This window comes from Lepus europaeus, chromosome 9 (genome assembly GCF_033115175.1).
Source record: "Lepus europaeus isolate LE1 chromosome 9, mLepTim1.pri, whole genome shotgun sequence".
Classification (NCBI taxonomy): domain Eukaryota; kingdom Metazoa; phylum Chordata; class Mammalia; order Lagomorpha; family Leporidae; genus Lepus; species Lepus europaeus.
This window is the reverse complement of record NC_084835.1, coordinates 53,923,377-53,950,464: the sequence shown is the minus strand read 5'-3', so window position 1 is coordinate 53,950,464 and position 27,088 is coordinate 53,923,377. Positions and strand designations below refer to the sequence as shown.

Here is a 27,088-nt window from a genome sequence, read left to right as displayed (position 1 = left end):
AATAAGAGAGTCTCAGATAAGTTTCCAAATATCAAAAAACAGTGGAGTTAACTTAATCTTTTATATCTGAACATAAAGTTCTGTCATAATTTTTAAGAAAGTAGGACCACAGCCATTTTCTTATATAAACCTGATAGTTATTACACAAATTCAACCTCAGATTTGGAAGACTGCATTCAAACAGACTGATGACCACCCCTACCCCTAATTCACTCTGAAGCTGCATATCATCCACAGCTTCACAGCACTGCACCACACTGTGTGTACCATTGTGGCAAAAGCAGGACAGTCTATCCTAGGGACAGATTACGCCCCAGCTGCTCCTCAGAAGACACACCGTTTTCCTCTGTGTTTTGCACATCAGCTCACTTTTCAAAGCAGTCCTAGCACTCTTCATTTTTTGAGATTTCAGACTCATTTTCTTTGTGCAAGTTCCTTTGTTGATAAATGTGTAAAGCCATGGCAGTGATGCAGAGCAAGGTAAATATGACAACGGCAATCACACCTATGCAGGAAGAAAAAGGAAAAACAATATAAATGGAGTTTCGCTCCAACCATAGTCTTGTTGTCATTGCTTAATAAAGTTAGGTTACAATAAACCAAATCATCTACTAGATAGACTGGAAGCATCCAAGCAGGAATTCTGGAGGCCAGGTGGCTTTATAACATTTGCTATACTTCTGAGCTACTACAGCATTTGGATATGGCTGTATTAGGCTTTTTCCCTAAAGGCATATCATGATGGACTCAGGGAATGGCTTCACATTTAAAAGCACAAAGAAAAATACATCTCTAAGACCATGTCCATCATTGAGTTATCAGGCAGGAAGCTTTAAATTATTTAAAAAGTATGCAGTGTTTTGTACCATCATAGAATAACTGTTGTTATACATTTTAACTGCAGATTTAAGAATACTTTTATGACAATATGTTTTTGAAGTATAGTAGCAGAACATACACATAATCAGTTCCCATTATCAAGACTATTGCAGGGATATTTATTAAATTTACATGTAAAGCAGATTACTTGTAAGTGTTATAAAATATTGATACTATTAGCCATGCCTGTGGTTCTCAATCCTAGCTCCAAATCAGGTCACATGAGTTAAAGGCCTGGGTTTCTATCTCATAAATTGTTTGAGTCTTTAATTCATAGCAATGAAGCCATTTAATGAATGCATGAAGTCATATTCGAGAAAGCTGCTGATTCAAGCAATCCTATTAGTGTAGATGAACATCAAGTCTATGTTAAACTAGATGAATTGGTGTAAAAATAGGTTGTAGGTACCCAAATTACAAGTGTAAGATAATTCACTAAGGTATTAATTTGTATCTCCAACTGGTGACTATTAGAAAATGCAAACCCCCTTTGTGAAATACCAGCCAGGGGAAGCCACCCAACCCCTCCTCCTTCCCATTGCTTCCTTCAGGAGCCAAGTCAACACTTAGGGAAACAGAATCCCGCTAAGACTCACTGTTCAACAGCAACAAGTCCCTACATTGACCCCAGATATCTCGCCAGCTATAGCTTACCAAAAGCAATAAAATTCCAAAAGCAAGACGTGCTCTGCTGTTCTATTATCAATCTGCCCATTATCCTCACTTACCAAAGGCCTGGCTCTAACTCTGACACTGTGTAGACATTTGTGGGCAATGGGAACCTACTCTGAAAAGGTTAAGCATTTCACAATTGCTTTTGCATTGCAAAGAAAAATCTCCTAAAATATCAGGATTCATTTATGATTGGATTTGATGTAAAATGACAAAAGTACCCCTTTTAGGTGTGCATTATTCTCCACATTCCCACAGAAAACTGTAAAAATAGTTTTTTTTTTCCATTGGGTCATGTATTTTTAATTTATACTTTTTTATTTCTGAGAGAAAAAGTTTGAGATAGTGAGGTATATGCTAATATCCTCAAAAGAAATTTAGTGAGGGCTTTTATAATATCTGAATTGTTTCCTATCATTTTTTGGGGGGAAAAAAAGTTTATTTTGTATGTTCTATGGAAAGTCTGCCAAACAAGAAATCAAAAACATTTCAAAAATGAATTAATTAAGGAGGAAAGATGCTTACTTTTGCAGCAGTTCTAAATAAATTATGTTTCAGATAAAAAGTTTTCTTTGCCAAGATGTATTTGAATTAATTTTATTTTCTTCCTCTCAAAAGACCAATAAACAATCTTAGCCTATTAGATGAATTTTTCCTAAAGCAAGATTAAAAATGAAACACATAGTGACTAGTGAACTTACTCTATGTCACTGAACCATACTATTAAAAATTAACACGTTAAGTATTATTATGTGCATTTAAATCTTTTTTAATAAGGCAAACATTGTCAAGGGAAGCATTGAAGGCAGTGGGGAAACTTCCGTTTCAAGGGCCATCTGGGTATGTATAACATTCGCAGGCCATACAAAACCATCAGCTTAAAAACGCGCCTGCTAGACTTAACTGATTTTCCAGTCCTGCCTGCAGCTGCGGTGGCATAATCAGACCAAATGACTTCCCTCCCTATCCTGAACCATAACCACAGCCCATTATGCTGGTTAATTCAACATTGTCAAGAGGGGTAACGCGGAAGGCTGGTCATTCACAGCTAGCTGCCTTACCTCCGACCACGAGGACCGCAGGGTCCCTCCCGTCTGCAGTAACTAAGGGCGCCCCCTTGCCAGCGGGTCCAGGACGGCCTGCAGAGAGGGGCACAAAGGGGAACAGAACGGGGAAATTCACAGAGAGACGAAAGGGCAGCAGGGAACCCGTTGGAGAGGGCAAGGGCCGGAAGGGACCGAGGACTCCGCAGCCAGGGTGGGGCGCCGGCGGAGCGAGCACGCACCTGCGTCCCCGGCCAGCCGGGGAGTCAGTTCCCGCGCCGAGGAGCCGGGTCCCGCCGGCGCCGCACAGCCGGGCGCCGCGGCTACTGGGCCGCGCACGGAGACCGGGGTGCGGCCGCCGGGGCGCAGCGCTGCCTTCAGGGGCGCGGCGCGGCCGAAGCGCACGGCCGAGAGGCAGCCGGTGAAGCCGCGCGCCGCCGCCCGCCTGGTGTCCGCGTCGGCGCCGGGGGTCTCTGGGGAGAAAGAAGCGGGACCCGGCGTCAGGGCGCAGGGGCGCAGCTCGGCGACATGGGGACCCCGCCATTTGTTGGGCGGCAGCCAGCTTCAGCCTTCCTCAGAACCCCTTAGGTTCTATTCGTGGAGAAAGCGCCAGAGCCACTACCTGTGGGCAGCCCTGTCAACTGCTCAGGTGAGGCAGGGTTTTGGCTGATGGCTTCAAGTGCTGAGGGTTGTCAGTCTACCCACACCAGAATCTCCCAGGAAAACAGTTGTGTGGGATGAACTAAGAAATCCTCTGCCATTTAATTAAAAAAAAAATCATTAAAATACATTTTCAATGGCACACACACCACTAATCTAGGGGGTTACAGTAAAATAATTTCTGGAGACCAGGACAGACCTTTGGAAATCCTTTGTTGTTGTGTTTGCTTATTACATTCAACTGTTTTGTATGAAGTATACAGATTTATCACTTTCATATTGTCTTAGTAACTTATATTTTTTACCACCAGTTAATGACCCTCTTGTTCAGCTGTTATAATCTTAAATTCTAATTGATAACATTGCATTTCTTAGATTTATTAGTTTTTACTTGCAAGTTCTTAGCACATCCCTTTTTCAATAGTGTAAGTGCATTTAAACTTTTTTTTTAAAGTTGGTGTGACACAATTTAGTCTACTCACATTTAGAGTAAAAATCACTATATTTAGTATTATTCTTTTCAACTCTCCTAGCAGTCTCAAAAGCCTTCTTTTATACCTTTATAGAGACAGTGCACTTTTCCAAAATGACCATTGCCCATCTCTTCTCCCACTCATGTCAGTCAGATGAACCATGCCTGGAACTCCGCACTCCCCCACACAATATCTCCCAGTATATTCTCCTCCCCACCCCCGCTTACACAACAGTGCCTCACCAGACCCTCCTTTCTTGGGTTTTACTCCAATACATTTAGTTCCTGATCAGAATTAGAATAGCACTTAAAATTACATATGTTTTTCTTTTATAGTTCCTTCAAGAATCTTCATTTTTTTCCCCAAGAAAGAATTTAACACTATTCCCTCTGACTAAACTCCATTTAGGCTACTCAGAGCTCTCTGCTCAAGTTTCCCAGAGGTTTTGATCTTTCAACTCCCAGATTTGGAAATAATCATGGCAAGTCAGGTTTGGCCAGAATTTTTCACCCTCAATACCTGATCAGCTCAATATCTATCATCCTCTCCATTTCGCACTATTCCCCACATACATGATGTTTGATCAGCTTGATCGGTCTTCATTAGAAATTCTGTTAGCTCATTTTAGTAAGAATTGCCCCCAAACAACTTCCTATTTTGCATTAACTAATCACCTGTCCCCACACGTGCTTGGCTGTAAACCTCCACCCACTTTTGTAACTGAAATTTTCAGTCTCTCATCCCTACTGCTGAATCCATAGCATAGTTCGTATATCTTTTATGAAAGTCCTAAATAAAGTCAGCCTCCGGTTTTAACAAGTGTTAGAATTTTTTTTTCCCCTTTGGCATGATACAACGTGGTTTTACATTAAATAACTATTTTTGAGAAAAGTCACGTAACTTTAGGGCAGATTTTCTCCTAAAAAGGTTGAATATAATTAACATTAAGCAATCATTTTTAGAAATATTTGTTCATTAGACAGGCAGAATGACAGAGAGGAGGAGATAGAGAAAGAGATCTTCCATCAGGCTGGTTCACTCCCAAATGTCTACAGCAGCTAGGGCTGAGACAGGCTGAAGGCAGGAGCCAGGAACTCCATCCAGGTCTCCCATGTGGGTGGCAGGGGTGCAAGCATTTGGGCTATCTTCCTCTGCCATCCCAGGCACATTAGCAGGGAGCTGCATCAGAAATGGAGTAGCTGCGACAGGCACAGAATCACAGGCGGCAGCTTAACCTGATGTACCACAATGCTGAACCCCTAAACAATCATTTAGTTTGAAGTTAATAGAATGAAATAGAGTATAATTTCCTTCATTCTCAATAGATGATTTAATTAGAAAAATTATCATCAAATATGAAATTAGGTATGTTTTAAGAATTTTGTGTATCAATTTAAAAAATAAATCCAAGGGTAGGCATTTCATGCAGCAGGTAAGTTGCCACCTGGGATGCCCACAATCCATATCAGAATGCCTGTCCGGCTACTACACTTTCAGTTCCAGCTTCCTGCTAATGTGAACCCTGAGAGGCAGCACCTGATGGCTCAAATACTTGGGTCCCTGCCATCCTTATGGGAGACCCGGACTGAGTTTTGGGTTCTGGCTTCAGCCTAGCCCAGCCTTGGCTGTTGTGGGTGTTTAAGGAGTGAACCAGCAATATATCTCTGCCTGTCTCTGTCTCTCCTTGTAACTAAAATGAAAATAATAATAAAATAATAATAATAATAAAGAAACACAAGACACTAACAGCACTCAGGTCATTTCTCAAGGTTTTATTTTCGGCAGGCAGACTTGAGGAATGAAGTCATATCTCCATCCAGGACAAAGAATAAGCTAACTTACTGCTTGCTAAAGCTTCTGTGGTTTCCTCAAGCTAGTGTTTCAGGTAGAACATTCAGTTGGGCCACCTATCACTGTCCCCATAAGACTTGAGGGTAGATGGGAAACTACACAAATGGCTGATGCTCATGAGGCTTTCTGTGCCATGAGTACTAGAGTCCTATGTCTATGTTCCAGGAGAGCCAGCCCTGGGCCAGAACAAAGTCAGAAGGCAGGAACTCCATCCAGGTCTCCACGTGGGTGGCAGGGACCCAAGTATTTGGGCATCACCCACTGCCTTCCAAGCATGTTAGCAGAAAGCTGGATTAGAAGAGGAGTATTCAGGACTTGAATTGGTACTCTGCTTTGGAATGTGGGTGTCCCAAGCATTGGCTTAACGTGTTGCAGCACAATGCCTGCCCACTAGCATCCCTTCTAAGTGAGACAAATACACTGTAATGTAAAATACTATGCCAACTGAGTTTTAAATGCTAAACCTGTATGTTTTATGTGGTATTTCCTTAGACAAGGACTCATTAGATAATTTTCAGAACTATTTAATTACTATAAGTACTTTGCATGTTCATATATTTTTAGCTCTATTTTGAAATATAACCCTTCTACCCAGATATATACTTTCTGATGTTTATAATAATAATCACACGATATGTAACTATTTACAGGCTACTGTTTTATTTTCTGGGAGAAAACTTTAAAAAGACATCTGCTTTTACACTTTTTCTTTGGTTTCAATATATGTTTTGGTTTTTGTTTTAAAGTTTTAGTTAATGATTTAAAAATTAACCAAATCTGTAATCAAGAATATCAATAATACCAAAATAGTTGGAGAAACAATATGTAACAGAAATGACAGGTCATCTCTAAGGGATTACAGTATTTTAAGTGCTCGAATTCTTTAAGACTATATTTCTGATAAGCTACCTAGGAAATTCAAGATTTAAAGAGTTTACATTTAAACAGCTTTAATCTGAGTTTATCTTGACATAATCAACCTGAATCATCTTCATTAGTGAAACTACTCAGAAATGGTAAGATAATAACACCATGCTAATTATGAATTCTGGGTCATTGTTTTCAAAAGCAAGTAAAGGTAGACAAAATTTTTTATTGAGTTTGAGCATTATTTTTTATAATTGTTCACATTTATCCTATGATCCCTATTAATATGTGAGTTGGGAAAGGGTAGGTCTAGTGTTGCTCTTGTTCATAGGCTTTCTCAGTGCCTTATAAAGTGTACTCAGTAGATGTTCATGAAATATTTTTGAAGGAGTGGATGAATCAGTGACTTACAGGGACTTATGAAACTTAAATAGTAATAACTTGCTGTAGAGTCCTTCGGGTAACTCTTTGGAAAATCAGTTAACCTGAAGGTCTATTTTACTGCAGCCTAAAGTAATAAAATACTTTGTATCAAACTCCAAATTATCTGGAATTATAGTCCTGTGATTAATGATCTGAAAATAACAAGACTTAAGCAGAACATATTCTGAAATATGACCATCCAAAATATGAAGTGTTTTATTAATCTTTAATTATTATCTCCACCTCCAGACACAGGCAAAATGAATATTCATAATTTTCTGTAGATCAGATGCTTCAGATTATATACTTCATTGCTCAATTTGAATTTGAAATTTTATACCCTAAATTGCATGCCTTTTAATATATCTTCCTTGAATAAAGCCTTTAACATCTTCAACTCGATATAATTATTTATCTGGAGAAAAACAAATTTTTATAATAAGTGGTAGTTCTTTCTAATCCTCTTCATATTTCATAGAAGATCGTTCATTCTCTTAATTGATTGACATAGGAGTTACATTTCTTACAGAAAGATTATTTTCCTAAATTACTATATTATTTAAAGCTAAATTGTACTTTTAAAAATACTTCCTGTGAATATCAGAGACAGTTACTGCACCTTTTTTTTTACCTTGTCATAAATATTTAAGTACATGCATTATCTTTCCTGTTAGATACTAGAGTCATGAAGGAAAGAAAAAACAACCAAAGCAAGACTCAAAAGAGTTCCAGCTGTATTCATCTGCTGGGAGAAATTAAACAATTCTTTCTCTTGTCTTCAACTCAAACCCAGTTTTATCACTGCATGGAGGTCTCTGGAGTTGATGCTGAAACATGTCTGCTTTGATAACATGTCATTTTTCAAGAATTGTCAGACAAATGCCATAATTCATTATGCATGATTGCCAAGTGAGAAGGTAAGTGTGGAAGTACTTTTGGAGGGATGCCCTTGCTCATCTAGCAGGCAGCACTTACTCATGATTAGATGGGCACGCAGCCAGGAGTACAATTTGTACCTTGATTGTCACTCACTGTGAAAGTATTATTCAAATAAGACAAGAAATTCTTTCATCATAATAAATGCTTCCAGAGTTTGTGACATGACACTCTCAATCTGATGTTTTGTGGAGGAAACGCTTTCTTCTACTTACCTAAAACCTTTCCCAGTGCAAGGGATTTGACAGCATTGAATTCTGTCCCTGAGGCCAATATAACTTGTCTCTTTGCACTCTGATTAACCTGTTAAATGTCCCATGGGAAACAAATAACAAAAAGAAATTCAATTTTAATGAAAAGGAAGCAAAGAGAACACAGGGAAAAATAGTAAAAATAAATCATTTGCAAGTGCTACCACAAGGTTAAAGAAATCACTTGTAAACAATGATTTAGAAGGGGAAAGCAATTTTATAAACAACATATATAATGCCATCAGCTGCTGCTCCCACCCAGTGTCCACTCCCTAATCCTGCTTTCTCTTCTTCACCATGTTAAGTATCTGTAATTGGCAGAAACTACAGAAAGGTGGAGTCAGCTGTTTCACATTTAAAAACTTATTCTCTGGAGAAAACTGGAAGCATATAGCCAAGAAATGCAGTTCTATGTGCAGATCTAAAGTATATTTTGCTTCAAATACCGGTGACAATTTACTTACTCTGCTCTGACCCAGGTCTATTTTCTTATTTATTCCCACCTTAATGAATATCCTGTACACCTTTTACTCCCATGTTTAAATCGTTGCAGTATCTGTTCTTTTATAATTACATGAGGACAGGTTCTCATTGAAATATCAGTTCACAAATTCCACCACAGTCACCATCAGCTAGACAACATTTCCCTACTAAGAAAACAAGTAAGCATATATTGACATTTTAAAGGAACAAATAATTATAACTTTGACAGAACCACATTGCTAAACAAACAAAACATTTCCCCCTTCTCCAAACCTGGGCTATATTTGACTTCCTATCCTGACCTATGGCAGAAAAACACTGAATGGGTTGCTTTTATTCATATTGTCAAATTTTTACATTAGCATATTCATTCTCAGAGTCATAATATCAGTTACCATTGCTTTTGACTTTGCTGCATTACCTCTACAACAACCACTGCTTCTTCTCTCTCAATCTTCAGCTGGTGAAAGTGCCCATCAGCCAAGTTTGTAAAATCAAAGTTAAATGCATCAGAATCTTGGTGACTGTCTAGCTTGTACCTGATCTGTAAACTTCCTAAAGAGAAAAGTAAATGGTCTTTTAAATTAGCACGGCTATTTAAAAAAAAAAAAAACTTTCATGCATAATCTAGAGTACTTTTAATATCTAATGCATATTTGAATTTATCTAGCATAGATTTGGATTACCCCATAGTTATATTTCTTGGAATGGTAATTACTTAAGTGCTATCCCAGTGCCAAACTCCAAGTCCAAATACACTATTTAAAGTCAAGACCACATATGCTGATAATAAGCAATTTCCCAAATCTTATTGAAAATTTTAAATTATACATATGAAAGTTCTAAACTCATATTTAAATTATGACTATGATATTGATTTTATGAATTGATGTAGCTCCATGTGATATTGTATCAACATTCAGTTTTCATAATTATAACTTCTTTAATAATACTTATTTTAATGTGCTAGTATTATTGAAGTGTATACAGTTAAAAACTTTTAACAATCAGAATTTTTCTTCTGAAGTCTTCTGCCCTAATCAAAAAATAGGAAAGAAAATTTTGTCAGGAGACAGTTTCTACAGTTGGTACATCTTCCTACATATTGCTCTCCTATAAAGATGTATTCTCATGGCCCATAATTCTGTTACAGCTCATCCAGTTAGAGGTTTTGTAGGCTTTTCTAGAAATCAAAATTTTGTCCTGAATCATTACTTAATAAATTTAAAATGTGGCCTTGCTGCCCAACTGTGAAAGTTTTGGAATGCCCCTGCGTTGACACTAATCAACAGATTGTCATTTCCCTTCTTATGTGGGTGTGATATAACAAGCTTCTTGACCACCTGATGAAATAAAGAACAACTGCATTCATCTGTTGCTTATGGAAGTAGGCTTTTATGTAGTTTTACCATATCATCCACATTGTTGCTCCTCTACTTAGAATCAGCAGAAAATCTATGTCGTATATCTAGGTATCTTATTTGAAAATGAGCTGCAAAATCAATTTAGATCATCATTTAGTAGTAAAGACATTCTAGCCATAAGAAGTACAATTTTATATAAAATTTGTAAAATTATCAAACTAATAATAGTAGAAAAGGATTTTAATTTAATAATTGAAATACTAGCTTTTATGATAACCATTATAAATAGTATTTAAAAACATATTGGAAGGCATGTGATTTTTCTATCCTTGTTTGTAGATTGAATGCTGAAAAGACCCATGTCATTACAGACCTACTTTTCTAATTCAAGATTTTTTTTTCTTTCATGCAAAAGATATTCACCATTGTTGGAGAGGATGACTGAAAGGTATTCTTCATGGAAAGAACTCACATAAAGCAGTAAGCTTGGAGTTTGTGTAGTTCGGAAGCTCAGTGTGATCATTTCTCTGGTCAATGTTGTATTCCTGTGTAATGAAGAAGCAAAAGAGCTCTTGTTTTCACTTAAAGGGTAATGTTCTTGAAAAGTGTAAGTCATTGAGGAGCCTGTTCCAAAATATGCAGAAATTTCTGGAATGACAAACACATTTTTGTGACATTAACAAATTTAAATACAAGTTTTTTGATGTATATTTAAAGAGTAAATCCAATAATTTAATACATTGAGAGGTAAAACGAAAATGTTTTCCTGTTTGTATATTTTCACTTTTCAAATTTTAAGATTCTTTTTTTAAAAGATTTATTTAGGTGCTGGCATTGTGGTGCTGCAGGTTAAGTCTGTCTCTTTCCTATCTCTCTGTACCTCTGACTTTTAAATAAATAAATAAATCTTTAAAAAATTAATTATTTGAAAGACAGATTGACAAAATGGTGCCCTCCCCCCAGATATCTTCCAACTGCTGGTTCACACCCCAACTGCCAGGACGAAGCCAGGATCCAGGAACTCCATCCAGGTCTCTCACAAGAGTGACAGGGACCCAAGTATTTGGGCCATCATTTGCTGCCTCCCATATGCATTAACTGGAAGCTGGACTGGAACCGCTGGTGAGACTCAATCCCAGGCACCCTGACATGATGCAGCATGGCACTACAACACCCACCCAAGTTTTAAGTTTCTTAAAAAAAATATATAAATATAAATAAATATATAAGTTATATAAATATAGATATAAAATAAGTTTCTTAAAAAATAAAGCTTGAATAGAAAAGTAACAAATCTTAACATTCACAACCCAGACATGAATAACATCTAGTAGAGATTTTATTTAATTCTCCAAATTATCTTTAATCTGTACTATAAATGTATATCTTAAAACTACTCTCAGCTTTGGGTGCCAATTTTTCTTCCAAAAGATTATTTTTCTTGGGGCTGGTGCTGTGGTGTAGCGGGTAAAGCTGCCACCTGCAGTCCTGGAATCCCATATGGGCGCTGGTTCAAGTCCCAGCTGCTCTACTTCTGATCCAGCTCCGAGCTAGTGTGCCTGGGAAAGCAGAAGATGGTCCAGGTCCTTAGGACCCTGCAACCATGTGGGAAACTCATAAGAAGCTCCTAGCTTCAGATCAGCCCAGCTCTGGCCTTGCACCTAATTTGGGGAGTGAACCAGTAGATGGAAGATCTCTCTTGCTCGCTCTCTGTCTTTGTCTCTCTGTAATTCTGCTTTTCAAATAAATAAATTTTAAAAATCCTTTTAAAAAGAGATTTTTCATTTCATTTAGTTGAAAGTTGATGATATGGTATTGGGGAGGGACAGAGAGAGAGAGAAACGGGGCCAGAGCCTTGGTGTAGCGAATAAAGCTGCAGCCTGCAATGCCAGCATCACATATGGGCGCTGGTTCAAGTCCTAGCTGATCCACTTCTGATCCAGCTCTCTGCTATGGCCTAGGAAAGCAGTGGAAGATGGCCCAAGTCCTTGAGCTCCTGCACCCATGTGGGAGACCTGGAGGAAGCTCCTGGTTCCTTGTTTCAAATCGGCACAACTCTGGCCATTGCAGCCAACTGGGGAGTGAACCAGTGGATGGAAGACTTCTCTCTCTCTGCCTCTCTTTCTCTCTGTGTGTAACTCTTTCAAATAAATAATCTTATAAGAGAGAGAGAGAGAGAGAATCTTCCATCTGCTGGTTGACTGCCCAAATGCCCACAACAGGGACTGGGCCAGGCCTAAGCCAGAGACTCCATCTGGATCCTTCCATATAGGTGGTAGGAAGCCAAGTACTTGGGCCATCAGCTACAGATCTCCAGGTGCAGCAGCAGGAAGCTGGACCCAAAGTGCAGAGTAGCTGGGACTCGAGTTAAGCAGTCTGATATGGGATGTGGGTGTCTCAAGTGGCAGCTTAACCCACTGTGCCACAAAGCTCAGCCCAGAAAATTTACTTCTATAGAGCTCTATTTCTTCTGCCTCTTTGAGCTATTCTTATACATACCAAGCTCAACAGCACATTGTTACAATGATTTCATATCATTTGATGTCTGTTAAAGAAGTTTAGAAAAGAGAAAAGAGAACATACGTATATATAGACTGTGATATTTACTCTATTTACCATTCTTTTAGTTTGTTCCTGGGAGTGATATTATCATCTGGTGTCATTTTTTTATTCCAGTACAGCTTGGTTCCCATTTGCCTTCTCGGTACTATTGTCAGATATATTAAATATTGGTAGGATAACATATATGTGTATGTGTGTGGGGATATATATGTATGTGTATGGGTATATACTCTATATACATGTAGGATATGTATATATCCTTTATTATAATTTTAATCAGTTATTTTTTTTTTGACAGGCAGAGTGGACAGTGAGAGAGAGACAGAGAGAAAGGTCTTCCTTTTTGCCGTTGGTTCACCCTCCAATGGCCGCCGCGGCTGGCGCGCTGAGGCCGGCGCGCTGAGGCCGGCGCGCTGAGGCCGGCGCACCGCGCTGATCCGATAGCAGGAGCCAGGTGCTTCTCCTGGTCTCCCATGGGGTGGAGGGCCCAAGCACTTGGACCATCCTCCACTGCACTCCCTGGCCACAGCAGAGAGCTGGCCTGGAAGAGGGGCAACCGGGACAGAATCGGTGCCCCGACCGGGACTAGAACCCAGTGTGCCGGCACTGCAAGGCGGAGGATTAGCCTAGTGAGCCGCGGCACCGGCCTAATCAGTTATTTTTTAAATTAGTTAACAGCAGAAAGGATAAGAAATATGCTCTTACTCTACCTTTTATAATTGCCTACAAACTGACCTTTATAAACAATTTTTTTTGTATGTGTAGATTTAATAACCGTCAGTTTACATTCTTTCACCCTGAAGAACAACCTTTGTTATTTTCTCTCATGAAAGTCTGTTAGCTGTGAATTCCAAGAGTTTTAAAAGACATTTTTGTTTATTTTAATTTTTCCCCAAATGCTTTCAAAAGCCAGGGCTGGGCCAAAGCAAGGCTAGGAGCCTGGAACTCAATGTAGGTCTCCCACATGGGTGGCAGGGACCCAAGTACTTGAGCCATTATCTCCTGTGTTCCAGGGTGCACACTAGCAGGAAGTTGGATTGAAAGTATAAGGGCCAGGATGCAAACCATGCACTCTGGAATGGGATATGGGTGTCTCAAGTAGCATTTAACTGCTGTGTCAAATGCCTACACATCTCTCAGTTTAAAAAAATTAAATTTTTTTTTTCTTTTTTTTTTTTTTTTTTGACAGGCAGAGTGGATAGTGAGAGAGAGAGACAGAGAGAAAGGTCTTCCTTTTGCCGTTGGTTCACCCTCCAATGGCCGCCGCGGTAGGCGCGCTGCGACCTGCGCATCGCGCTGATCCGATGGCAGGAGCCAGGTGCTTATCCTGGTCTCCCATGGGGTGCAGGGCCCAATGACTTGGGCCATCCTCCACTGCACTCCCTGGCCACGCAGAGAGCTGGCCTGGAAGAGGGGCAACCGGGACAGGATCGGTGCCCCGACCGGGACTAGAACCCGGTGTGCCGGCGCCGCAAGGCGGAGGATTAGCCTAGTGAGCCGCAGCGCCGGCTAAAAAAATTAAATTTTATTGAAAGACAGAGAAACAGAGACAGAGAGACTGGCAGAGCTTCTCTGTTGGTTTACTTCCACAATGGTGGGGGCTGACCTAGACTGAAACCAGAATCCAGGAACCCAACTAATTGAGCCATTACTATTGCCTCCAAGGGTCTGCAATCGTGAGAAGCTAGAGTTTGGAGCTGGAGCCAGGATTCAAACCTAGGTGCTCTGATATTGAGTATCTTAACTGATAGGCTCAATTCCAGCTCCTTAAAGGCCAAAAATAAACAAACAAATATGGAATACCTTTAGTTCACTGTCATTTTCGAAAGATGGCTTTGCTGGGCATAAGTTTTTTGGATAACATTTGTTTTATTTGAATCTATTTTCTCACTGCTTTGTTACTTAAATAATTTTTGATAAGAAGTCAGCTGTTAATCTTGATATGAGTCATTTTTCTCTTACTGCTTTTAAGATTTCTTTTTTGTCCTCTTTTTTTTTTTTTTTTTTTTGGACAGGCAGAGTGGACAGTGAGAGAGAGACAGAGAGAAAGGTCTTCTTTTGCCGTTGGTTCACCCTCCAATGGCCGCTGTGGCCGGCACGCTGTGGCTGGCGCACTGCACTGATCTGAAGCCAGGAGCCAGGTGCTTCTCCTGGTCTCCCATGCCGGTGCAGGGCCCAAGGACCTGGGCCATCCTCCACTGCACTCCCGGGCCACAGCAGAGAGCTGGACAGGAAGAGGAGCAAACGGGACAGAATCCGGCGCCCTGACCGGGACTAGAACCCGGTGTGCTGGCGCCGCAGGCAGAGGATTAGCCTATTGAGCCATGGCGCCAGCCTGTCCTTTTTTTTTAAAAAAAGATTTATTTTATTAATTTGAAAGACAGAGTTATATAGAGAGGGAAAGACACAGGTGAAGAGATCTTCCATCCACTTGTTTGCTCCCCAAATGGCTGAAACAGCAGGAGTTGGGGAGGCTGAAGCCAGAAGCCAGGAGCTTCATCTAGGTCTCCCACGTAGGTTCTGGGGTCCAAGTAGTTGGGCCATCCTCCACTGCTTTCCCAGGGTGTTAGTAGGGAGTTAGATGGGAAGTGGAGCAGCCAGGATTTGAATTGGTGCCAATATGGCACAACCATATGGTGGTGGCACAACCTGTTATACCACAATGCCAGCCCCTGTCTTCATTTTCAACATCAAGATGTGCCTGGGTAGGTGTTTCTTTTTGTCATATTTGGATTTCACTGAACTTTCCATACGTGTAGATGACAATTTTCATTAATTTGGGGGATGCTTCAACTAATATTCCAACCATTACTTTTGAAACACTTTTTCTTTATCCTTTTATGTCTTCTCTCCTTCTGATATTCTTGTTACATAGTGATGTACTTAATCATGCCTGACATTTCTCTTTTGCTCTGTCAACTTTTCTTTAGTCTCATTACTCTTCAGGATAGATAATTTTATTGATCCATCTTCCAAGTTTGCTGATTCCTTCTTCTGTCACTGTAAATCTATTGAAACTCTCTAGTTAAATTTTCATTACAATCATTGTACATTTTAATGATATAATTTCTAATTATCTTTTAAAAATATTTGTTATAATTCTATATTCGAGGATATACTGTCATCATACCTTCACATTTTTCTTTATTTTCTTGATTTATTTGAAAGGCAGAGTGACAGATATTGAACTTCCATCTGCTTGTTTACTCCCCAAGTGGCCCAACAGCTGGTACTGGGCCAAGTTGATGTCAGAAACTATAAACTCCATCCAGGTCAATCACATTGCAGTAGGAACTCAAGAACTTAAGCTATCACTCACTGTTTCCCAAGTGAATTAGCAAGGAGCTGGATCAGAAGCAGAGTAGTTGGGACTTGAACTGAAATGAGATGCAGGTATTGCAAGAGGTAGGTTGACCTGTACCACAATGTCCACCCCGTATCTTCACTTTTCTAAGTGTGGTGTCTTAGTCTGTTTGGGTTGTTATAACAAAATACCATAAACTACGTAGGTTAAACACTTTTTCCTTATAATTCTGGAGGCTGTAAAACCCATAGCAAAAGTACTAACATACTTCATATCTTGTGAAGGTCCTTCCCCTGGTTTGCAGATCCTTCTCTCTGTATCTGTACACAGTGGAGAGAAAGAGAGGGCTCTGATCTACTCCTCTTCTTGTAAGTGTGCCAAGTTCATTACCAGAGCTAAACTGTCATGACTTATACTTAAGCTCAAATAGTCTCCCATAGGACCCCCCTTCATCATCACATTTGTGATTTAGTGCTTCAACATATGAATTTCAGTAGGAAACACACATTCAATTCACAATATAGTGTTACTGTTAGTTCTTTGAACATCTTTATAACAGCTACTTTGGAAGACTTGCCATGCAAGCCTGACATATAGACTCTCCCTAAAATAGCTTCTACAGCCTGCTTTCCCCCCTTAGTAGATTATGCTCTCCTTTTTCTTTTCATATCTATGATTTTTAAATTTTGATTAAAATTTGACTTTCTAAAACTTTTTGAATTTTAATTTTTAATTAGTTTTTAACAGATTCAATGTGCTTTGTAGATACAATTCTAAGAACATGATTCCCTTCCTCCCTCACTCCCTCCCTTCCCTTCTCTCATTCCCACCCTCTTTCTTTCTTACCCCCCTTTTTATTAGTTTTTGAGATAATGTGTTTTAAATCTACATTACAGTAAAAAGGCTTAATACTTCACTGAGAAATAAAAAAAGGCAAAAATAAAAAGCAAAAAGGCCCTAATTTAGGGGGAATAAAGACAACCTCTATAAATGATACTTGAATGGAAAAATGACCATTTCCCCCATATATAGTACATTTTAAAGTAATCACAGCGGCCGGCGCCGTGGCTCACTTGGTTAATCCTCCACCTTGCGGTGCCTGCATCCCATATGGGCCCCAGGTTCTAGTCCCGGTTGCTCTTCTTCCAGTCCAGTTCTCTGCTGTGGCCCAGGAGGGCAGTGGAGGATGGCCCAAGTGTTTGGGCCCCTGAACCAGCATGGGAGACCAGGAAGAAGCACCTGACTCCTGGTTCCTGGCTTCGGATCAGCACAGCACCAGCCGTTACGGCCATTTGGGGAGTGAACCAATGGAAGGAAGACCTCTCTCTCTCTCTCTCTCTCTCTCTCTGTCTATAATTCTACCTGTCAAATAAAAATAAATAAATACAGTACTCACAGATCGTTAAAACCATACTACTTAACCATTGGCTTCACAAAGCTATAAAACAAAGTTTACAAAACAATATTTGCAGGAATGTTGATTCAAGTAAACATTTCTTTTTTCTTTCTTCTTTTTTTTGTTTGTTTTTTAAATTTTAGCTCCCATTTGCAAGGGAGAACATGCATTATTTGTTTTTCTGGGTCTGGCTTATTTCACTAAACAAGATGTACTCCAATTGTGTCCATTTTGCTGCAAATGGTAGAATTTCATTCTTTTTTATACTTCTTTCATTTTATACTTTTTATACATTTTATACTTCTTTCATTCTTTTTTTATTGTATAGCTGAATGATAGTCCACTGTGTAAATATACCACATTTTCTATCATTTCATCTGATGATGCACACCTTGGATGATTCCAGATTTAGGCTATTGTGAACAGTGCTGCTATGAACATGGTGGTAGAGGTATTCTTTGATACATTGTATTCAAGTTTTTTGGGTATATGCCCAAAAGTGGGATTGCCAGATCATATGGCAAGTCTATTTCTATTTTTTTAAGAAAACTCCATCTAGTTTTCCACAGTGGCTGTACTAATTTACAGTCCCAACAACAGTGTGTCAGTGTTCCCCTTTGCATCCTTTTCATTTTGTTATTCTCTGTGTTTTAGATTTTAGCCATTCTGACAGGTGTGGTATGATATCTCATTGTGGTTTTGATTTGCATTTCCCTGATGGTTAGTGATGTTGAACATTTTTTAAATATAGTTGTTGGCCATTTGTATTCCTTCTTTTGAGAACTGTTTATTGAAGACCTTTGCCCATTTCTTAACTGGATTGGTTGATTTTTGTTGTTGAGGTTTTTAGGTTGTCTTAATATATTTGGGATATTAATCCTTTGTCAGGTAGGCGGTTTGTATTTTTAAAATTTGACATTAAAAAAGATTTATTTATTTGAAAGGCAGAGTTATAGAGAGAGAGAGGGGAAGAAAGAAAAAAGAGATCTTCCATCTGCTAGTTCATCCCCAAATATCTGCAATGACTAGGGTTGGGCCAGGAGACTGGAACTCCTATGTGAGTGGCAGGGGCTCAAGTACTTGGGCAGTCACAGGCTGCCTTCCCAAGTGCATTTGTAGCGAGCTGGAATGGAAGTGGAGCAGCCAGGACTCAGACTCGTGCCCCTTAAGGGATGCCAGCATCTTAGGCAGCAGGTTAACAGACTGCACCACAATGCCAGTCCCCAAAGTCTGATATTTAAGATACAATATTCTAACAATTTTCTAAATAGTTTCTCTCCAGGGCTTTTTGTTAGTTTAGTGACTCAGCTGGGCAATCTCAACCAAGTCTATTTCCTTGTAAGTATAGTCTCAGATGTCATTCCGCCTGGAGTATATGCTTCTGTATATGCAGTAATGTGGGAGGCCACACATTTCTGCAAAGGCACTCTCTCTTTGACTATCTCTCTCCCTCCCCCCTCATCCCTTTCTCTTAAGACTTATTTATTTGAAAGACAGAGTAAGAGAGGCATAGAGAAGGAGAGAACTTCCATCTGCTTGTTCACTCCCTAAAGGGCTGCAACAGCCAGGACTAGTCCAGGCTGAAACCAGGAGACTGGAGCTCTATCTGGGTTCCCACAAAGGTAGCAGGGATCCAAGTAACTGGGCCATCATATGCTTCCTTTCAAAATGCACTAGTAGAGAGCTGGATCGGAAGTGGAGCAGCTGTGACACAATCTACATTGCAATATGGGAAGCTGGGGTTGCATACTTAACCCACGGTGCCACAATGCCACTGTTCTCTTTCTCTCTTTTTTTAAAATCTTTTCCCTGTGTTAACCTATCTGCCTGTGTTGGTATCATGCAGATTTGTTAGCTTCTACATATTATCATATTCAGTAAGACTCTGGAGTTGAAATTTAAATTGCTTCAAGTCTGATTTAATTAAATTGAGTCCTCTCTCCTTCCCCTCCTCCCACAGGATTAGTCTTGATTTCAGTCTTTGAGACTTGTTATGACTTCAGAAGGAAGCTTCTTCGTTGTCTCATTCCTTAGTTCTATCTTTTAGTCTTGTAGCTTGTCTATGTTTTAACTTGCTGCTCTTCTGGAGTTATCATCCTCCTCTTAACTACCTACCACCAATATTTCTCTTGTTTTCAAAAGAACCATTAGGTTTGACCAACTATGCTGTTAAATATAGTATTTGTATATGCATGACAGACCAGAGGCACTTTAAAAAGCTGCTAAATTTACTTTTGATGATTAAATAGAAATTCCATAAAAGTTTACAAATTTAAGTATATTTAAAGTCAGTACAGTATACTTAATACCAAAGTCAGTTCCTCTCTTCTTTTAAAAACATGGCTTGTGCCATGATATTCCTGTAAGAACAGTTGGGGCCAGCACTGCGGGACAATGGGTTAAGCCATTGCCAGTGATGCCAGCATCCCATGTGAGCACCCGTTCTAGTTCCAGTTATTCCACTTCCAATCCAATTCCCTGCTAATGTGCCTGCAAAAGCAGCAAGAGATAGTTCAAGTACCTAATCCCCTGCCACTCACATAGGAGACCTGGATAAAGCTCCTGACTACTGGCCTCAGCCTAGCCTAGTCCCAAATGTTGTAGCCATTTGTAGGGTGAATCAGCATAGAAGAATTTTCATTCTCTGTTTCTGTGTGTGTGTCTCCCCCTCTCTCTGTAACTCTTTCAAATAAATAAATCTTTAAAAAAAAGACAGTCAAACATCCTAGGTTAAAGTGTCTGAGTGGTCATGTGAATGACCTGTCAATATTAATTAAATACATACTTTCCCTCCTAGTTAATATAACTATTTAATAAGAAAACACAATTTAAAAAATCATGCATCATTTCAAGTTATTACCACAAGTAACAATAATGCTTTACCGATCTGAAAAGCAAGAACACCCCAAGGATATGGTTTTGAAAACCAAATTATTTTGAGAGCATTAACATTAAATACAAGATGGGGGTAACAGAGATCTTCCAAGTAAGAAATCCAAGGGAGATTGATAACCTATTTAACAATCTTAGGTTTTCAAAAATATTCATATCCCTCTTAATGGAATTTGGAATAGAAATTATTCCATTTCAAATAATTTTACAATTTGCCATTTTGTTATAACATCAGATGCCAGCAGTGTTCTTTATTAAGTGTCCCCTCAATTCCCTGTAACTTGCTCTTTGGTCACACTCACCATTTGTGCAGAATGGCCCATCATATGCAGACAACGTGCAGTTACAAGACACTCCTCTCTGCTCCTCTTGACATCTCCCTCCATTGCGACACAAATGTCCATAGCTGCTGCAGTGTCCTGCACATCCAGGCTCCACTCCTGGTGTCACTGTGGCTCTTTCTTCCAGATCCAGGGACACACCATTCAACCGCAGTGATCGAATGCACCCCAGGAAGCCTCTCAGCCTGCTGGCCGTGCCTCCTGCAAGGGAAACACTGCAAATAGAAATGTGTTCCGTGGGTGCTGGACTTGTAGCCTAGCAGATAAAGCCATCGCCTGTGACGTGAATATCTCATATGTATGGGGGCATATTCCAGTCCTGGCTGCTCCACTTCTGATCCAGCTCCCTGCTACTGTGCCTGGGAAGGCAGCAGAAATTGACTTAAGTACTTGCGTCCCTGCACCCACATGGGTGACTTGGAAGAAGCTCCTGGCTCCGTGCTTTTGTCTGGCTCAGCTCTGGCCATTATAGACATTTTAGGAATGAACCAGCAGATGAAAGATTCTCTCTCTTTCTCTGTTACTCTGCCTGTCAAATAAAGAAAAGATTTAATAGCATCATCACGGCATTACCTGTTTGCCTCCAGAGGCTGTTCACAGCTCAGGTAGGCAGTGTTGCAGACAAAATGAAACACCCTTGCAGCTTCCCTGACTGCCTGTTCCATGGGAGGTTCTAGTCTCTTCTTTTAGGTGGCATATGCCACTATATTTTGTATTTATATCTTGGTATTATACTCTTCTGTAGGCTTGCTCTTTTACAAAAGACATGTAAATAGTTTTCCACTATTTACCCTTCTGAAATGCCTATGGCTTTGTCCTTTTTCTCCCTTGGTCAATTACATTCTGTTTCTGATAATGTCTCTTGTGCTTTTCGAATCCAAAATCTGCTCTGTACTATTTTTAAAATAAATGTTTGCAACATTAGAAAAATAGCATACATCATGATTACATATGAATGCTCAAAATTTTTAGAAAAATAAGAATGTATGAAGATAAATTTCCTAGTAAACTCCCAAAACAAAGTAAGAAAAGTCTACAAAGACACAAAGGCAAGGAAACAGGAAGGATGAAATCATAATATCACGTGCCAGGGAATTCCAATTCAATCCCATCAAGGTGGCATGTACCAATGCCATCTCACTAGTCAAAGTGATCAGTTGCAGTTCATAATTGATCATAATGATAGGATTAAGAGTCAAAGGGATCACATAAACAAGACTAGTGTCTGCTAATACTAACTGAAAGAATTAAAAAGGAGAGAACAATCCAACATGGGAAGTGGGATACACAGCAGACTCATAGAATGGCAGATGTCCTAAACGGCACTCTAGCCTCAGACTCAGCCCTTAAGGCTTTCGGATCTGGCTGAAGAGCCCATGAGAGTATTTTAGGCATGGAAATCCAAGACACTCTGGCAAAAAAAAAAAAAAACCTAAATGAAAGATCTCTGCGAGTAAGATCCCAGTGGAAAGAATAGGCCATCAAAGAAGGAGGTACCTTTCTCTGAAGGGAGGAGTGAACTTCCACTTTGACTATGACCTTGTCTAAATAAGATTAGAGTCGGTGAACTCAAAGGCTTCCATAGCCTTGGCAACTCATGACAAGAGCCTAGCGTGATTACTGATGCCATAAATAAGAGTGTCAGTTTGTTAAGTCAACAAAAGGAGTCACTGTGCACTTACTCCTCATGTAGGATCTCTGTCCTTAATGTGTTGTACAATGTAAATAAATGCTATAACTAGTACTCAAACAGTATTTTATACTTCGTGTTTCTGTGTGGGTGCAAACTGTTGAAATCTTTACATAGTATATACCAAATTGATCTTCTGTATATACAGAGAATTGAAAATGAATCTTGATGCAAATGGAATGGAAGAGGGAGCAGGAGAGGGGAGGGTTGCGGGTGGGAGGGAAGTTATGGGGGGGGGGAGCCATTGTAATCCATGAGCTGTACTTTGGAAATTTATATTTATTAAATAAAAGTTTAAAAAACAATAAAATAAAATATCTGATGCAAGTTATCCCTTGATCTATGCATTCTTTTCTGAGGATAGTGTGGTAAAATGGCATTAACTGAATAATACACACATGGATATTTTATCATATTAAATTTGAATGATATATAAGCCAGATTTCTACAAACACGAGTCTAGGAAGAAATGCCATCTGCAGTCAGTGTTAGGAACACAGGAATTGCCTGCAGTGTGAAAAATGCAGATTCTTGAGCCTCCTCCTAGAGATTCTGTTAAGTAGCTCCAAATCTGAATTTTCAACCAGGTTTTGGGTGATTCTAAAGTCTGCAGTTCAACCACAATTTTATTTATTTATTTTATTTTTTAAAAGGCTTGCTTTGTTTATTTGAAAGAGAGAGAGAGAGAGAGAGAAGCACAACCATCTGCTGCTTCGCTCCCCAAATGGCCACAATGGCAAGGGCTGAGTCAGGTTGAAGCCAGGAACCTGAAACTCCATCAGCATCTTCCCCATGAGTAGTACTTGGGATATCTTCTGCTGCTTTTCCCAGGCCATTAGCAGAGAGTTGGACTGCAAGTGGAACCAGCACTCATATGGGATGCTGGTGTCGTGGGTGGCAGCTTAACCCACTGTGCCACAATGTCAGCTCTAACCACCACAGTTTTATAAAACTTACCTTTGTGTGAACGCTTATTATAGGTGAATTTTATACTAATTTTTTTTCTAGATATTCCACTGAATAATCTGAAGGATTCTAAGAGAGAAAAACAACTTCCTTAATTTGACTCATTTTTGTGTTCTTCCTTTCAGGTAGTTTGATGATTTCAAGTCTTTTTCAAAGGCTTCTTCTTGCTATAATATAACCAGCATTTTGTCTAGAGCTAGTTTTTATGGAGCCATGGTATATACACACCCCCTGCAAACACATTACACACACATACATTCTCTCTCTCTCTCTCTCACACACACACACATGCACACACATATACACACACTCACATGCATTTGAATTCATTGTGCAGCATTTAGTACCCATAAGTCATAAGCATCCCTCTATAAAGTAGGTTGTGTGATCATTTGTGATTTAGTCCAATTTCTAATTGAACTGTGTTCTTGATGTACTTTAAAATGCATAAGAAATTAGCAAGTGAGAGCTACTCCCTCATTGTGCTCGGTTTTAAGTTAGAATAGAGTAGTCTGAAAAGTAATATAGCAAAATATATTTTCCACCTTGGAAAAAATAAACAATGATTAAAACAATAAATAAGCAAATTGAAGAAAAGACTTCCATCACCCAGAGCTGTGGTCTTTAAATGGATACCCTGCATTTCAGGTAAATAAGTAATAAATCTTTAAAAAATTAAATACACTGCAAGATTAAAGGAGCAAGATGTGGTTGTAAACAAGAAGCATGTAGTGAGAGTACCAGGAGGGAGGACAGGAGTGGGAAGCCTAAAAGCCTGCCATGGACAGACACACTGTGGGGTATGTTGTTGTGTGGACACTGGGGGACTTCTGTTTCAATTATAAGACAAGTTAGCTAACTTCATTGAGAAGTGAACCTGAAGAAGTGAATAAAAATTTCTAGCTCTCACACTAGTAGTGAGGATAAAATATAGCTGTCACAAATGCCAGTCATCTGTAATATGAATTTTTCAAGCTTGGGAATTGGCCATCAGGGGTTCAGAGTCCTGTTACCAAGTGGCTACTCTACCTCTCTGAGACTTGGTTATCTCATATGTAGAAGGATTTAAAAAATGGTATCAACAACATGAGATATCAAATAAAAAGTACACAGCAAGTTTCTAGAACTGACCTCTAGGTTATCAATAAATTATGTCAATAGCAGTAGCACTTGTTTTCAAGTGTTACTGAAAGTACTTTTGTAGTAATGACCTTCTTTAGGCCCAACTCTGCACTCACACCAAGTTCAATTTCAGTCAACAGCACTCACCAATGAAGAGCTGACTGTTGAGCTGTAAACGGACATGCCCATCAGCAGGGGCAGATTGTATCTTCTGAGGGAGTTGATCCACCTGAAGAGATGCTCCTTTAATGTTCCTCTCTGCCCTCACATGATGCCACTTGTTGTCATTAAAGGGGGTGGACGACTGCACTGTGACCTCACAAGGTCCATTCCCCACATCAAAGGAAAAGGCCACTTCTGTGGGAGCTGGAAATACATATATGGATATTGTTCATGTTAATTCACAGGGGAGAACATTTGTCTCCTCAGGAGTAGACACAGGAAAACACAACATGCTCACTATGAAAGAAGAAAATGACACTGCTGCAGAAAAATGTGACACTGAGTTGGGGATGGAGGGCAAAATAAATTTGTCTCCTAGAGAGAAGAAAACAGAACAAAGCTGATTTTATGGTAATTATCTTCAGAGAATACTATTTAGTCTTGCTAAATACTAAATATTAAAGATACATACCCATAGTTAGAATCCAAATAGCATTTTATGTATAAGTAATTTTATTTTCAAATGGCTCAAAAATCTCATCTAATTTGAAAACACATTTAACAAATCTGATGGTAATTAATTAAGCTCCGAGTGCATGAAAAATAGTATGTCTGGTCAATTATAATTCAATTAGCAATTTGATGAGTTTGATTTAAAGCTGTGAACAGACTTGGCAATATTGGAGAAGGCACATTTTGATGAATTCTTATGTGCTTCATGCCTCACAGTTTTTGTTCCTCAAAATGATTAAATGAAAAACACAATTATAAAATAAGAATGGTGATAATTTACAATTTTGTTCAGTTAAAGCTCTTATTGCTAAATCATGGGCATCCCATGACTTGGCCGGAGTGAGCAACGTACCACGCAGCTCTATCCTAATAAAGTCTGTGATCCCCAGGTTCTCCATAAACACACCAGAGGAGACCGTAGTCTTAAAAAAGAAACATACGTCTGCAGTAAACTCTCCATGCAAAGTGGGGAAGTGAAGGTATGACGTCTCAGTGTTGAAGGAAGCGGAATTCCAAAATGAGTCTGTTTACAAAAAGAAAAAGACACAAAAGAGAAAAAAAGTCATGAAACAAAAATAACACATTTTATACTTACACGTTTACTGCTAACCACAGAATAACTATGTAAGTCTTCACTGGGAGTTCTGAACATTCCTCTCACATTGTCATGACATCAACAGCCAAATGGTGGTTATTTTGAGGAACAGAGTTCTGTGTTGAGAAAAGGCTAAAGAAGGCAAAACAAAACCAGTGAGATCAGTTACGAGATGGCAGCCAAGAATGCAGGCAAGAGACAATGGCAGCTTCGGCCGGTGCCCCGGCTCACTAGGCTAATCCTCCGCCTTGCGGTGCCGGCACACTGGGTTCTAGTCCTGGTCGGGGCACCGATCCTGTCCCGGTTGCCCCTCTTCCAGGCCAGCTCTCTGCTGTGGCCAGGGAGTGCAGTGGGGGATGGCCCAAGTCCTTGGGCCCTGCACCCCATGGGAGACCAGGAGAAGCACCTGGCTCCTGCCATCGCATCAGCGCGATGCGCCGGCCTCAGCGCGCCTACCGTGGCGGCCATTGGAGGGTGAACCAACGGCAAAAGGAAGACCTTTCTCTCTGTCTCTCTCTCACTGTCCACTCTACCTGACAAAAATAAAAAAAAATTAAAAAAATAAAAATAAAAAAGAGACAATGGCAACTCGAACTGGAGTTGTAGTGGATATGGTAAGATAGGGCTAGATTCAGAATAGGGCTAAAGTGAGAAATAATAGGATTTACTGATGAACTGGATGTTGGAAGGTAAGGGAATGTATAAGATCTGAGACAACTCCAGAGTTTATGGTCTAAAAGTGTTGCTCCCATTGGGAGGGACACAGTGTTGATTAGTCCCACTGCTTGTCATATTAGCTTTGTCTGCCTTGTGAAGGGGCATCTGTTAAGTTTCTCCCATAGATACTTAATGCTTTTCTCTCTGCAATTCATGAATGTTTTGACATCTTAAGGCTATAAAACACATCTAATTTTTTCAAAATCTTATCCATTGATTTTAAAACTTACTGATTACACTTGAATTATTATCATGGTTGTTGACAATGGTCATTTTCTTTTTTTAAGATTTATTTATTTGAGGGACCAGTGTTGTGGTGTAGTAGGTAAAGCCATGGCCTGCAGTGCCAGCACCCCATATAAGCATTGGTTTGAGTTCAACTGCTCCATTTCTGATCCAGCTCTCTTCCTGCTAATGTACCTGGGAAGCAGTGGAGAAGTCTCAAGTTCTTGGGCCCCTTTAGCCATGTGGGAGACCCGAAAGAATCTCTCTCTCTCTCTCCCTATCTCTCTGAAACTCTGACTTTCAAATAAATAAACTATTTGTTACAGATAGAAAGTGAGAGAGAGAAGGAGAGAGAGAGAGAGAGTGAGAGAGAGAGAGAGAGAGAGAGAGAGAGAGAATCTTCCTTACACTGGTTCACTCCCAAAATGGTGAAGGCAGGAGCCCAAAACTCCATCCAGGTCTCCCATGTGGGTGACAAGGGCCTAACTGCTTGAGCCATCTTCTGCTGCTTTCCCAGGCTCATCAGCAGGGAGCTAGATCAGAAGTGGAGCAGCCAGGACTGGACTCTCATATGAGATGCCAGCATTACAGGGCAACAAGCCCCATACGCACAGCATTCAACAAATGAACCAAAATACACTCAAAGAATAATAAAATCTTTTTTCTGAAAGAACAAAATATTTAGATTAACAAAGAACACT

At 39.7% G+C, this 27,088-nt stretch overlaps 1 protein-coding gene across 3 annotated transcripts in view; it reads right to left on the bottom strand.

The window, feature by feature from the left end:
* Positions 1 to 383: 383 nt before the first annotated feature.
* Positions 384 to 27,088, bottom strand: part of LOC133766538 (contactin-associated protein-like 3) — a 181,170-nt gene continuing 154,465 nt past the window's right edge. The window contains exons 15-23 of one of the 3 annotated variants that reach the window (XM_062200213.1): positions 25,203 to 25,373; positions 24,323 to 24,541; positions 20,359 to 20,598; positions 10,326 to 10,550; positions 8,960 to 9,093; positions 8,020 to 8,107; positions 2,837 to 3,067; positions 2,613 to 2,690; positions 384 to 505 (exon numbers count right to left, since the gene is read on the bottom strand). In XM_062200213.1, the coding sequence (XP_062056197.1) occupies positions 384 to 505; positions 2,613 to 2,690; positions 2,837 to 3,067; positions 8,020 to 8,107; positions 8,960 to 9,093; positions 10,326 to 10,550; positions 20,359 to 20,598; positions 24,323 to 24,541; positions 25,203 to 25,373 (1,508 nt within the window). Of the gene's footprint in view, positions 506 to 2,612; positions 2,691 to 2,779; positions 3,068 to 8,019; positions 8,108 to 8,959; positions 9,094 to 10,325; positions 10,551 to 20,358; positions 20,599 to 24,322; positions 24,542 to 25,202; positions 25,374 to 27,088 lie in introns of all 3 variants that reach the window. The other 2 variants (XM_062200212.1, XM_062200214.1) reach the window with 2 other exon arrangements.